The sequence below is a fragment of the Hemitrygon akajei genome, chromosome 2 (genome assembly GCF_048418815.1).
Source record: "Hemitrygon akajei chromosome 2, sHemAka1.3, whole genome shotgun sequence".
In the NCBI taxonomy this organism is placed as follows: Eukaryota; Metazoa; Chordata; class Chondrichthyes; order Myliobatiformes; family Dasyatidae; genus Hemitrygon; species Hemitrygon akajei.
Window position 1 is genome coordinate 1,443,621 of NC_133125.1, and position 15,483 is coordinate 1,459,103.

The following is a 15,483-nucleotide window of genomic DNA, read 5'->3' on the forward strand; positions in this document are numbered from 1 at the left end:
GAAACAACACACATTAAAACAATCGGCATTTGATGAGATTTCCAGAATCTGCAAATTTTGGATTTACATTTAATGTGGCAACGGTTTCCATCTTTCCCGAATTCATCTTTTGGGAAAAGTCAACATTTTTGCCCATCCCTACATTACAACACATCTCCAAATTAGAGTGCTGTGTACTTTGGTCTCAGAATTCATGGGTTTGGGAAATATTGGCAAATGCTCTCTTCCTCATACTACCATTAGAGGGGAGATACAGGACCCTGATGACAGTCACTTAATGTTTTTCTTCCCCTCTGCCATCAGATTTCTGAACAGACAATGAACACATGTTCACTATTCTCATTATTTTGTTTGCTCTCTCTTTTTGCACTCCTCATTTAATTATACACAAAAACACCAATGTCAGGTTGCTGTCAATCGACTCTAGCTAAGCATTTAACACCATCATTCCCACAACTCTGATTGAAAAGTTACAGAACCAGGGCCTTTGTACCTCCTTCTGCAATTGGATTCTCAGCTTCCCAACCAGAAGACCACAATCTGTGTGGATTGGTGATAATCTCAAAGGCGGGTATATCGACAGACCGGTTTGTCGTGGGAGGCAGACGATCTTTGGCTGTGTGTGACACAACGTACTTTAAACATTGTAAACCAGCGAGTTGTTTGTTAAGTCTCCTTGCTCGCTGTGAAACAGACATACCTGTTTCTCCCTTATTAGGGGGAGGTAGAGAGCCTGTGGTATATTGAATACCAGGTGAAATGCGTAGTCTTTGGAGTACTACAAGTCTGTGTCTTTCCTGTTGCCTTGCTGCATGCTCGAGTGCAGGGTGGTGGGTGCCAATTTTTTTTTGCTGGTGGGGGAGAGGGGGGGATTGTTGCTTGCTGCCACTTATGCATGGGAGGGAGGGGAGCTGGGGGGGACTTTGGGGTTCTAACATTTAACTGTCATTCATTTTTTGGGGCACTCCTCTGTTTTCGTGGATGGTTGCAAAGAAAAAGCATTTCAGGATGTATATTGTATACATTTCTCTGACATTAAATGTGCTTTTGAAACTTTCAAAATATATCCTCCTCCCTGACGATCAGCACTGGTGCACCTCAGGGCTGTGTGCTTAGCTCACTGCTCTACTCTCTCTATCCCCATGACTGTGTGGCTAGGCATAGCTTAAATATCATCAATAAATTTGCTGATGATACAACCATTGTTGGTAGAATCTCAGATGGAGTCAAGAGGGCATTCAAGAGTGAGATATGCCAACTAGTGAGCGTGGTGTCACAGCAACAACCTCACACTCAATATCAGTAAGACGAAAGAGATGATTGTGGACTTCAGGAAAGGTAAGACAAAGGAACATGTACCAATTCTCACCAGGTCAATTTATTAATTGAGCAGGAGGTGGTACGGGGTAAATTTTACTAATTGGGCAGGAGGCAGACGTACCGGGTCGACTTTATCAGTTGAGCAGGAAGTGTCAAGCCGGGTTAATTTATTAATTGGGCAGGAGGTGCCAAGCCAGGTAAATTTATCTGATTTATTAATTGAGCAGGAGGCTTTGTGCCAAGTAAATTACTTAGAGAACATGGGTCAATTGCAGTCGAGTGATACGAGTGGGCCAGGAGCAGCCCTACACAATGCATGTGAGAGTTTTCCAGATAAGGAAAAAGATTTGCAAATGTTGACTGCAGCACTGAGTAAGAAATTGGGGAACAAAATGTGGCTATTGGGGGGAACCTGGGATATTACCTCATGAGAGCAAGCAGTAAATTTGATGTGGAAAAAGAACTGTGGAAAGAAATGGAAATTGTTGAAAAGGAATGGAAGGATAAGGCAGATGCGAAGTGGAACAGTATATTATTAGCAAGTTGGAGGAATAATGTGTGTGACAAAGGGAGAGAGGTACGTACTGCAGAAGGTTGGGAGACGCTAAAGGCAGAGTGTGAATGGGTGAATGGGCGCTGAAACCGAGAACAGGAAAAACAACGTAAGCAAACCAAGGCTGACCTAGATAGGAGAGGACAGGAACGTCAGTCTAAAGTTCGAACTAATAGGGAAACAAGGAATCCCATGTCTGGCATACCGACCCTGTTTAAGGACAGTGACCGCGATGAGGAGTGGGCACCCACTGCACCTTCCCCCTCCCCCCCCACCTTACCAGGGGCCAAGTACACCCAGGGCTCCTGAACTCCAATACTCCCAGTACTCCGATACGGTGGCCTCTTGGGTAAAACAGTGGCGGCAGGGAATGCGAGGTCCCTATACCCTGAGATCCAGAAAAGGAATACCGAGGATTGTTCCAAGACGGGGAGGGAAGAATCCAATAAAACCCCGGAGTTAATGGTTCCACCAAGATAATTGCCCACCTGAATGCTGCCCAGTCCATGAGCAGTGGAGGAAGGATAGCCCTCAGTGATTCCTGTGTATGCACCCTGGAAGCCTCAAGAAGTGATAATGATCATGAATCAGGCCCCAGATAGAAAAGTCTGCAGCACAGTTTGCTCAATATGTCCGCAGTACTATACAAGTGTATAATGCAACCCCACAAGATTTATTCGGTCTCTGCTGCATGATTCTCTCAGCTGATGAGGAGCACAAATGGAAGGCAGAATTGAGATACCAAACCTATTAGGAGTTACAGACGGGAATCCATAATGAGAACGAACAGACAGATCAGATTATTCAAGCCTTGGAAAGGGCTCTCCAGCAACCTGTAAACATCACTAAAGTACCTGAATACAAACCTAACCCTGGGGAATCGGGACCAGACTATCAAGAGCGATTTGTGGCCTGCTACGGCACTTTCGCAGGAGACCAAGCCTTTAATAATGGGAATCCATCCCCCCAGTTCAATGCCTTACTGCTCCAATGCTTACCAACTAAATTAGCCAACATGATTAAAACAAATAATATGGATTGGCCTGATAATGACCGAAATCGAATGCGACAAGCTTTGACATATTACTGGGACCCAGCTTTTGAATCCCGATCAACCCCGTAGGGAACTAATATTAAAGGTGAATATATTCAGCAGGGAGAAGGACGCGAGTGGCCTATATCTGGGAATCAGAACTGAGAACAAAAACCTACCAAGGGACTTGTGGGGACAATAACCCGTCTAGAGGGGGGGGACATCACGTGATGACGTAGGATCGAGGCGCAGGGACCCAGCTCTCCCGTAAAAAGTTAATAAATTAATGTTTAAATGAAGAAAAGTTAGTCAATACTCTCTAAAAGTTGCTTATAAACGACTCCGGACTGTGTCAAGCTATGCCTCAAGGAAAGAAGATGAAGAAAACTAATACCGGGAAGACTACGCAAGTTGGAACAAGAGCGAGGCCCACGTCTACCGAGGAGCCGCGATCTCAGGTACATTGTATCGCCGGTGATACTGAACAGGAGATGGTGGCAACGCTTGCCACTTCCAAAGGAAAAAACCATCGTGAACTGCGCAAACGCGAAGGATGGAGCATGCGCAAACAGGAACAAAAAGAACTACAAAGCCCAGCTACCACTGCAACTGAAAGTGATAGTGAATCGGAGGGAGAATCAAATCTCTCGGAAGGATCAGCTGAAGGAGGTAAAAGTCCTTCTAGAAATATAGAAAAGACTTTGAGGCAAATAATGCGTAAATTAGACACATTAAAAGTAATTAAAAATAACCAAAAAAAACTCGAAAAAAAAATGACCAATATGGAGACTATGCTTGATAAAATGACAAAGAGACAGGAAAAAATGGAAAAAAGAATTACGAACTTGGAAACTACAACGGAAGACATGGTTGAAAGAATGGACAAAATGGAAAAGGAAAATACTGCTTGGACATCAGAAAGAAAACAATTTATGGAAAAAATTGATAAGCTTGAAAATCTCAGTAGACGAAATAATATTAAAATTGTTGGACTTAAAGAAGATATAGAAGGAGAAGATCCAATAAATTTTTTTCAAAAATGGATCCCTAAAAAATTGAAAATGGAAAGAGAAACTCCAATTGAGATTGAATGGGCGCATAGATCTTTAAGGTCAAGACCTCGAGCTGACCAAAACCCACGATCAATTTTGATAAAATGCTTACGATACCAAGACAAAGAAAAGATCCTGAAGGCCGCTGCCCAAAGTGCCAAAAATAGAAACGGGCCACTGATGATAGCAGGGAAACCAATTCTTTTTTATCCTGATATAAGTTACAACCTGTTGAAGAGAAGGAAGGAATTTAACCCAGCGAAAAAAGCCTTATGGGAAAAGGGTTATAAATTTACAATGCGTCATTCAGCAACACTGATAATTTTTTTGGAGGACAGAAAATTTTTTTTTTCCGACTACCGAAAAGCGGAGGAGTTTGTACAAGAACTTCCATCTATTCGCTAACTACACATAGAGGCTTCCAAACGTAATGGATTAAAGATGTAGATAGACCCAAGGAACAGAAGTGATGGACATTTATGGATATTACAGAAGAGAAAAGCAAAATTTTAGAAATACTAAATGAGAATAGTATTTTTTTTTCTCTTCTTATACATATACTTTTTTATGTTGCGGGGGAGCTGGGAGGCTGTGGATCGGTTACTGCGGGATTCACGTGTGTAATCATGGCGGTTGCCATGACCCGTACAGCAGAGGGGGGTAATGTTGTGTCTTTTTTCCACAACATTAGTAGGGGGGTATTTTTTTTTTTCCTTTATATTTTAATTTTTTTCTATCTTTTTGCCTGGATGAATGGTGGGGACACACATAGCAACATGGAGACTTTTATAAAGATTTCCCAGGATACCACGAAAGTGGAAAGATTAGGTATTATTATAGATTGAAAAGAAAAAGAACTTTAACATATATTTTAAAAAAAATGAGAACTCCGTGGAGCATGTGGGGATCTTCCAACATCCAGGCATTTCCTTTTTTTTCTCTTTCTTATTTTCTTAATAGGGATGTTAGGGGGGAGGGGTTAAGGGGAGGGGGCTGGGTAACACTTTTTTTTTCATGCACATTTATTCTGTAACAATTTGAAAACAATAAAAAAAGTTTATTTAAAAAAAAAAAAAAAAAAAAAAAAAAAACCCGTCTAGAAATTGACAAGCAAGGATGCTTCCTACCATGAGTACCACCCCTCAGGAAGAGCCCAATGTAATATTGCAAGTTGCTGGAATTCCAATTCCTTTTATGATTGATACGGGGGCAACCATATCCACTCTTGATCAGGAAGTAGTATCGGAACAGGGATTCCAGCTATCGGACACTACAATCACTCTGTCTGGGTTTGAAGGCATGGAACATATGCATTCACGTACCCGGCCACTGCAGGTGGAATTCCAGGGGAACCAATGTGAGCTTTCATTTACAGTTACCACCAGTCTGGGGTGTAGTCCAGCAGGGAGAGACTTGCTCTGTCCGTTGGAAGTTGCGATTCTATGCACAGACAAGGGTATCACCCTGGGACTAGAGAACAACCGACAGCTTCCCCAGTTTCCGACCTCCCAGTGGTGGGCACTTAATTTGGACTCCATTTTGTCTGAACCCCCCTCTGCCGGAGGCAGACCCTCATGTGACTGTGCTATGATCCCACTGGGTGCTCAACTGAGGAAAGCCAATATTATGCACCCTTTGAGGGACAGAAGTTTCCAGTCACGGTGACTGGAGAAGTTAAAGGAAGAGAAGGCAGTGCATTACTGGCCAAAGTTCTGGGTTTCGTTTGGTGACAGACAGGACTGGTGGTTCCTCATATTACCGTTAGAGTTTGCGCTGGGTTCAAGCCAAAGAGTCTAGGGTTCCTTGCCTACACTCTGGTGAAACAAACCTCCAGCACCATGGGAGACTGACACGACTTGGCTGCGGGCCAGCTCCAATACTGGAAAGAGTCTGAGGTGAAGACAGGACATCTGGTAAGACACTCTTTTAATATTGACTGAACCCAAGACATTGTACCCCATCTCTGGGCAATCTCAGGCCATGAAGTCGGCCGCACCAACTGTCCCCCTGTCCGGATCACCTTGAAAAAAAGACAGACTCTCTCATCCATTCTGCAATACCCCCTCAAGCCCAAGGCAACATTTTATGAGGATGGAAGCTCTTTTGTGGATCCAGCAGGGAAACGATACTCTGGCTATGCGATAGCGACGGACAGTGAAGTAATTGGGCAGGTCTCTTTTGAAGCTGCTGTTTCAGCCCAGAAAGCTGAGCTGTATGCTCTTACTCTTGCCTGTATCCTAGCAACAGACTAAAGTGTGAACGTTTACACAGACTCTCGTTATGCATTTGGAGCTGCACGTGACTATGGGGCTCTCTGGGAACATCGGGGATTCCTGACTTCCTCTGGCCACCCCATTAGTAATCCTACCTTTGTAAACGACTTACTCACCGCTCTACAGCTACCTCAAGTTTTGGCTATTATTAAATGTGCAGCCCAAACCTGCATGTCCGACTGGGTTGATAAAGGCAATGTTTTAGCAGATGAAACAGCGAAGAGTGAGGTACAATCCTCAGTAGTTGTAGTCCCCTTGGGTTCCCGTCAAGCAACCCTCCGTGACTTAAGCAGAACAAGTTTGCCTGATATGTGAGAGGTACATACTTTTCAGGAGGAGCACAAACTGTGGTCCCAGAAAGACCCCAACCTAGGTTCTTGGATCACCCCAGCGGGACAGGTTTGTGTTCCTACACAGTTTTTACCAATATTGGTCGATTATATACATAATTGTACACACCTGGGAAAGGAGGGAATGGTTGGTAACCTGTACCCTGCACACCGGGTACGACTCCCTTGACAGGTGGACCTTTTTCATGTCTACAAGTTGATTTTATTGAATTGCCTAGAGTACATTGTTATAGATACTGCTTGGTTATTATAAATGTGTTTAGTAGATGGATTGAAGCTATTCCAATTACCAATAATACTGCTATGACTATTGTGAAAGTATTATTACGGGAAATAATTCCCAGGTACGGCCTGCCAGAAATGCCGAGCTCTGACAATGGCCCACACTTTGTGGCGAAAGTAAACGAAGGGGTATGTAATGAACTAGCTATCAAGCAACAGTTCCACTGTGCACACCACCCATGGGCCGCTGACATTGTGGAAAGAGCCAATGGCACTCTGAAGAGTAAACTGGCCAAACTAATGGCAGAGACTGGACTCACTTGGTTGAAGGTCCTACCGCTAGCCTATTGCACATGAGGGTTACCCCACAGGGGAAAACAGGGTTGTCACCAGCTGAAATCATTTATGGAAGGCCCATGAGGACATTCTGGGGACCAAGATCTTCTGTACCATTGCTCCTAGAAAATCTACCAGCAAAAATTGGATATGCATATCCTGGGGGAAGAGATGGAGAAATATATATGTCAACTAACCAAGATTCTCCAAGCATTACATTCACAGGTACGACAGGCTCACAAGGAAGAGAATTACCCCACAGAGAGGAGTGACTATCCCACCCTAGAAACTGGGGATTTTGTCCTGATCAAGAATTGGGATCAAGGGAAACTCAGACCTCGGTGGAGAGGACCATATCAGGTGTTACTGACCACTCCCATGACTGTGAAACTGAAGGGGCAATCTCAGTGGATACATCGAACAGACTGTGAACGTGTTACCGAAGGAATCGAGTAGGACTCTCTCGGACTAAAGGGAAATACATTGGTTGATAGTGGTGTTCATGCTTATGTCTTTGAGATGGCTCACCCCAGCATCTGGGGGTCCCCCATGTCAACACCTTTCTGTCTCTCTGTCACACTTATGCCAAACAGGTAGAATTAGGGGGCTGCTGGCTTTGCGCTGAAATTCTGCAGCATGGTAAAACTATGAATCCTATATCAGTAATCCCACTCAACCAGAGTGAAGAACTCTCAGCCTGGGATTTCTCAAATAACACCTGGGGAAGTGAGGCACGGAATTGTAGTCCAGTCAGAGGTGACTGTGGCTGTCAAGTGTTTTGAGGGATGGTATCTCAGGCCCCCACCAAATGGAACCTCATATACTGGGAGACATGCATCCTGGCCATACCTGCAGGTGCCCAGCAGCAGAGTAGTAAATGTCACCTGTTACTGTAACTTCCAGGGAGGGGTAGATGCATTGTTTCTGGGAAATAGCAGCTGTACCACCTATAGCACTGCAGACCCTCCCCAACCAGTAAATAGCACCCACTGGGTGTGTGGAAATCAGGCCTATATATGACTCCCAAGGGAAACTGCCAGCAGTTGGGACACGCAAAGTCCCAGCAAAGGATGGACCGACTGTTGTTACCGTGCATATTTAGTACCCAATCTGAGAGTCAAGGCCCAGCTGCAGGATCACCCCCATTGGAACAGGCAGCGGAGAGGAATAACTGAGAATGAGCGATTTTTGATGATTGCTTTTCCCTCCTATGAAGTAGCCAGGAATTTACAAGAGATAATCAATTTGGCTACAGCACTTGAGTAGCTGGCCAACAATACTACAGGGGCTTTGACAGAAACACAGGCCCAAGTAACAGAAATATCCACTGAAATGACTGCCATCCGGCAAACAGTCCTATAGAACGGGATGGTCCTTGATTTCATTCTGGCAGAAAAAGGAGGAACATGTGCCATTATAGGGAAAGAATGCTGTAGCTACATACCCGACGAATATAGTAACATGTGGTCCCTTTCTGAGCATATAACCCAGGAAATACAAGATTCATAACCTCTGGCTAAAAGAATAATTAGGACTGAATAGGAATTTTTGAACTGAAGTAAACTCTGTCTTCAGCAGTTAGCTAAAAAAAACACAGCTTATACTAGTTCTCCTTTGGTATGCAGAGAGAGACATCGACATTGATAACATTATACATTGTACCCTCGTTTGAGTAGGGGGAGAAGGACTCACCAATAAGGGCTGGAATAAACATCCGTCTATAATTAAGTCAGGCCTTGTAAAGGGAATAACTGATAAGGACTGGACAGTACATATCCAGCCTGTAATTGTTAATCTGTAATTAAACAAATGCTCTTAACCGTAACTAAGTTTTGCACCAACAGACTTGGTGGGAGTACCAATTCTAATAACATCTGCAACAGTAATGTATGGGACTTACTATGTATAAATATACAGTTGTAACCTGACTAAGGGGCTTACTTGTTGGATGGTAGCAGTGCTTACGTGCCTTCCCTTCGACAACTGGGTCTCAAACTCCTGCGGGGGGGGGGGGGGGCAATAAACTGTTGTATCTATAAGAAGCTGATCTCCCGAGCTTTATTCAGATTCAACTTTAACACTGGTGCACCTCAGGGGTGTGTGTTTAGCCCACTGCTCTACTCTCTCTATCGCCATGACTGAGTGGCTAGGCATAGCTCAAATATCATCGATAAATTTGCTGATGATACAACCATTGTTGATAGAATCTCAGATGGACACAAGAGGGCATACAGGAGTGAGATATGCCAGCAGCAACAACCTGGCACTTAACGTCAGTAAGATGAAAGAGCTGATTGTGGACTTCAGGAAGAATAAGACGAAGAAACACATACAAATCCTCATAGAGAGATTAGAAGTGGAGAGAGTGAGCAGCTTCAAGATACTGGGTGTCTAGATCTCTGAGGATCTAACCTGGTCCCAACATATCAATGCAGCTATAAAGAAGGCAGGACAGCGACTATACTTCATTAGGAGTCTAAAGAGATCTGGTAGTCAACAAATACACTCAAAAACTTCTACAGATGTACCGTGGAGAGCATTCTGACAGGTTGCATCACAGTCTGGTATGGGAGTGGGCTACTGCACAGGAGCGAAATAAGTCATACAGGGTCATAAATTTAGTTGGCTCCATCTTGGTACTAGCCTACAATGTACCCAGGACATCTTCAAGGAGCGGTGTCGCAGAAAGGCAGCATCCATTATTAAGGACCATCAGCACCCAGGCCATGCCCTTTTCTCACTGTTACCATCAGGTAGGAGGTACAGAAGCCTGAAGGCACACAGCTTCTTCCCCTCTGTCATGCAATTGCTAAATGGACATTGAACCTGTGAACACTACCTCACTTTTTTAACATATATTATTTCTGTTTTAGCACAATTTTTAACCTATTCAACATACGTATACTCTAATTTACTTATTTATTGAATTGACTATTACTTACATCCTTCATATACATGAGGAGTAAAATTCTTTAAATTACGTCTCCATCTAAATGTGCAATTTATAGTAATTTATAATAAATAGTATGTACAACAGAATAGAAACGTAGAAACATAGAAAACCTATAGCACAATACAAACCCTTCGGCCGACAAAGCTGTGCTGAACATGTCCTTACTTAGAATTATCTAGGCTTACCCATAGCCCTCTATTTTTCTAAGCTCCACATACCCATCCAGAAATCTCTTAAAAGACCCTATCATTTCCGCCTCCACCACTGACACTGGCAGCCCATTCCACGCACTCACCACTCTCTGCTTAAGAAACTTACCCCTGACATCTCCTTTGTACCTGCTTCCAAGCACCTTAAAACTATGCCCTCTTGTGCTAGCCATTTCAGTCCTGGGGAAAAGCCTCTGACTATCCATACAATCAATGCCTCTATCAGGTCACCTCTCATCCTCTGTCGCTCCAAGGAGAAAAGGCTGAGTTCATAAGAGAACAGTCAATATAACATAGAAATATAGCTGTGTCAGCATGAGTTAAACAGTCTGATGGCCTGGTGGAAGAAGCTGTCCTAGAGCCTATTAGTCCTGGGTTTTATACTGCGGTACTGTTTCCCAGATGGTAGCAGCTGGAACAGTTTGTGGTTGAGGTGACTTGGGTCTCCAATGATCCTTCGTGTCCCTTTTACACACTTGTTTTTGTATATGTCCTGAATAACGGCAAGTTCACACCTACAGATGCGCTGGGCTGTCTGAACCATTCTCTGTAGAGTCCTATGATTGAGGGAAGCACAGATGTCAATAGGGGCTAGCCTGTCTCCATTTTTCCTATAGTCCACAACCAGCTCCTTTGTTTTTGTGTCATTGAGGGAGAGGTTGTTTTCTTGACACCACTGTGTCAGGGTGGTGACTTCTTCTCTGTAGGCTGCCTCTTTTTTTTTGAGATTAGGCCAATCAGTCAGCAAATTTAATTAACAGATTGGAGCTGTGGGTGGTGACACAAGTCTTGGGTATACAGAGAGCAAAGGAGGGGGCTTAGTACACAGCCCTGAGGAGCACCTGTGTTGAGGGTCAGAAGGGCAGAGGTGAGGGAGCCCACTCTTAACCACCTGCCAGTCATCTGACAGGAAGTCCAGGATCCAGCTACATAAGGCAGGGTGAACCGAGGTCTCTGAGCTTCTTGTCAAGCCTGGAGGGAATTGTGGCGTTGAATGCTGAACTGTAGTCCAAGAAAAGCAGTCTCACATAAGCAACCTTCTCCAGATGTGCAAGGATGGTGTGTAGAGCTGTGGCTATTGCATCATCTATCGATAGGTTGTGTTGGTAGGCGAATTCTAAGGGTCTAGTTTGGATGGTAGCATGCTGCAGATGTAGTCCTTGACCAGCCTCTCAAAGCATTTGCTTATTATTGAGGTGAGTGCATCAGGACGCCAGTTGTTCAGACATGTTACCTTGACAGGGACAATGGTGGATGTTTTGAATCAGGAGAGGACTCTACACTGGGAGAGGGAGAGATTAAAAATGTCTTCTATATTATGTATTGCATTGAACTGCTGCTGCTAAGTTAACAACTTTCACGACACATGCCGGTGATAATAAACCTGATTCTGATTCTGATAGATATATTGCAATGCACAGCTGCTGCAGAACAACAAGTGCCAGTGAAATTAAGTTGTTCCGAAGTAGTCCAGACAAGTAAATAGGTTTAGTTAACCTATTAGTTAACTTATGGGACTGAAGGCTGACAAATCCCCAGGTCCAGATGGTCTGCATCCTAGGGTACTAAAGGAGGCGGCCCTGGAAATTGCGGATGCATTGGTAATCATTTTCCAATGTTCCTTAGATTCAGGATCAGTTCCTGAGGATTGGAGAATGGCTAATGTTATCCCACTTTTTAAGAAAGGAGGGAGGGAGAAAACAGAGAACTATCGACCTGTCAGCCTAACATCAGTAGTGGGGAAGATGCTAGAGTCCATTATTAAAGATGAAATAGTGGCATATCTAGATAGCAGTGATAGGATTGGGCTGAGCCAGCATGGATTTACCAAGGATAAATCATGCTTGACTAATCTATTGGAGTTTTTCGAGGATGTAACCAGGAAGTTAGACAAGGGAGATCCAGTGGATGTAGTGTACCTCGATTTTCAGAAGGCATTTGATAAGGTCCCACATAGGAGATTGGTGGGTAAAATCAGAGCTCATGGCATTGGGGGGAAGACATTGACATGAATAGAAAACTGGTTGGCAGATAGAAATCAAAGGGTAGCAGTGAATGGGTGTTTCTCGGAATGGCAGGTGGTGACTAGTGGGGTGCCACAGGGCTCGGTATTGGGACCACAGCTGTTTACGATTTACATCAACGATTTAGATGAAGGCATTGAGAATAACATCAGCAAGTTTGCTGATGATACTAAGCTGGGTGGCAGTGTGACATGTGATGAGGATGTTAGGAGAATTCAGGGTGACTTGGATAGGCTGAGTGAGTGGGAGATACTTGGCAGATGACGTTTAATGTGAATAAGTGTGAGGTTATCCACTTTGGGAGTAAGAACAGGAAGGCAGATTATTATCTGAATGGTGTAGAGTTGGGTAAGGGAGAAATACAAAGAGATCTAGGAGTCCTTGTTCATCAGTCACTGAAGGTGAATGAGCAAGTGCAGCAGGTAGTGAAGAAGGCTAATGGAATGTTGGCCTTTATTACAAAGGGAATTGAGTACAAGAGCAAGGAAATCCTTTTGCATTTGTACAGGGCCCTGGTGAGACCACACCTGGAGTATTTGTACAGTTTTGGTCTCCAGGGTTAAGGAAGGACATCCTGGCTGTAGAGGAAGTGCAGCGTAGATTGACGAGGTTAATCCCTGGGATGTTCGGACTGTCTTACGCAGAGAGGTTAGAGAGACTGGGCTTATACACGCTGGAATTAAGGAGATTGAAAGGGGATCTGATTGCAACATATAAGATTATTAAGGGATTGGACAAGATAGAGGCAGGAAATATGTTCCAGATGCTGGGAGAGTCCAGTACCAGAGGGCATGGTTTGAGAATAAGGGTTAGGTCATTTAGGACAGAGTTAAGGAAAAACTTCTTCTCCCAGAGAGTTGTGGGTGTCTGGAATGCACTGCCTCGGAAGGCAGTGGAGGCCAATTCTCTGGATGCTTTCAAGAAGGAGCTAGATAGGTATCTTATGGATAGGGGAATCAAGGGATATGGGGACAAGGCAGGAACCGGGTATTGATAGTAGATGATCAGCCATGATCTCAAAATGGCGGTGCAGGCTCAAAGGGCCGAATGGTCTACTTCTTCAGCTATTGTCTATTGTCTATTGTTAATGGTACACGTTTCAGCTATAGTGAAGCAGAGCCAGAACAGTAAATGTTTAGCATGGCGGATTTCTTTCTGCAGGCTGAAATCAGCATGAGAAGTCGTTTGTTGGTAATGCAGCATGAAGTTTAAAATGAGCTTGAGAGCTTTCAGTTTTCTTTTGGGGGGCTGATCAGCGCAAGAGGTAATTTGCTGGTGACGCAGCATTAAGTTTAAAAGAAGAGTTCAGAAGTTGAAATTGGAGAAGGTTCAAAGGAGCTTTGTGAAAATGATTCCACAATTGAATGGCTTGTCATATGAATAGTATCTGATAGCTCTGTGATATACACAAAAGAAGAATACTAGGGATCTCCTTGCATCTTATCAAATACTGAAATGTCTGGACAAAGTGGATGTGGAGAGGATGTTTTCTATCTTAGTATCATTTGCAAATTTGGTCACAAAGCCATCAATTCCTTCATCTGTATCGTTAATATGCAACGTAAAAAGAATCCGTCCTAATACCAACCCCTGTGGCACATCACTAGTTGCCACCGGCAGCCAATAAGAGAGTGAGAAATATTCTCATTCATATTTCATCTTTTCCCTTCTTATAATATTTTAGTTGCTTTTTGTTGGATTTTAAAAGTTCCCTCATCAGCCAACCTCCCACTCACTTTTGCTACCTTATACACACTTTCTTTCGCTTTTATGTAGTCTTTAACTTCTCTTGTCAGCCACAGTTGCCTACCCCTGCATCTGAGAACTTCTTCCTCTGTGGGACATATTTATCCTGCACCTTGTGAACTATTCCCAGAAACTTCAGCCATCTCTGCTCTGCCGTCAACCCTGCCAGTATCCTCCAATCCACCTGGGCAAGCTCCTCTCTCATGTCTCTGTAATTCCCTTTATTCCATCATGATACTGATAGATGTGACTTATGCTTCTCCCTCTCAAATTCAATCGCAATATGCTCACTGTCTCCTAAGGGTTCCTTTACATTAAGCTCATAATAAGATCTGGGTAATGCACAGCACCCAATCTAAGCTAGCCTTTCCTTGAGTTCAAACACAAGCTGCTCTAAAAAGCCATTTCATAGGCATTCAACAAATTCCTTCTCTTGTGATCCAATACCAACCTGATTCTTCCAATCCTCTTGCATACTGAAATCCCCCATTACAAATTTATCATTATCCTTATTACATGTCTTTTCCAGCTCCCTTTGCAATCTCAACCCTTATCTTGGTTGCTATTTGGAACCCTATATATAATTCCCATAATTTTTTTTAATCCTTGCAGTTTCTTAACTCCACCCATGAAGATTCAACATTCTCTGACCCTATGTCACCTTTTTCTGAAGAAGTAATTCAATTTCATACTGGCAGAGCCATACCACCGCCTATGCCCTCCTGCCTCCTAACTATGGCCTTCTTTCAGCCATAACTCAGAGATGCCCACAACATCATACCAACCAATCTCTAATTGTGCCACAAACTCATTCTGTATCCTTTCCTGTCCTGAATATATCAACCTCTGCCTTAAATATGCAAACAGACTTGGCCTCCACAGCTGCCTGTGGCAAAGTATTCCAGAGATTCAACCTCTCTGGCTAAAGAAGTTCTTTCTCATCTCCATTCTAAAAAGATACCCCTGTATTCTGAGGCTGCGTCCTCTGTCTTAGACTCCCCCACCATAGGAAACATCCTCTCCACATCCACTCTATCAAGACCTTTTACCTTTTGATGGGATTCAACCAGGTCATCCCTCATCCTTCTGAATTTCAGTGAATTCAGGCCCAGAGCCATCGAACGCTCTTCATACAACAAGCCATTCAATCCTGGAATCATTTTCATGAACCTCCTGTGAACCCTCTCCATAATTACCTGGAACAATTATTGACCTGTGCCCTACTATGCCAAATGTATTACATCAGCTTATATCATATGAAAGGATCACATATTCATACTAACCTCCTTTCCTTCCCTCGCCCGTTGGTCTTTTGTAATTGTAGCTAAAACAGTTGCAGCTTGTTCACCACCCATCACTGAGATACGAGCATTGGGCCACATGTAGAGGAACCTTGGACTGATGGGTAAACA

At 43.7% G+C, this 15,483-nt stretch overlaps 1 protein-coding gene across 1 annotated transcript in view; it reads right to left on the reverse strand.

Annotated features, from left to right (window-relative positions):
* The window catches only part of mccc2 (methylcrotonyl-CoA carboxylase subunit 2), a 176,452-nt gene that overhangs the window by 22,870 nt on the left and 138,099 nt on the right, over positions 1–15,483 (reverse strand). Inside the window, exon 15 of the mRNA XM_073066056.1 lies at positions 15,355–15,469. Within this exon, the coding sequence (XP_072922157.1) occupies positions 15,355–15,469 (115 nt within the window). The remainder of the gene's footprint in view (positions 1–15,354; positions 15,470–15,483) is intronic.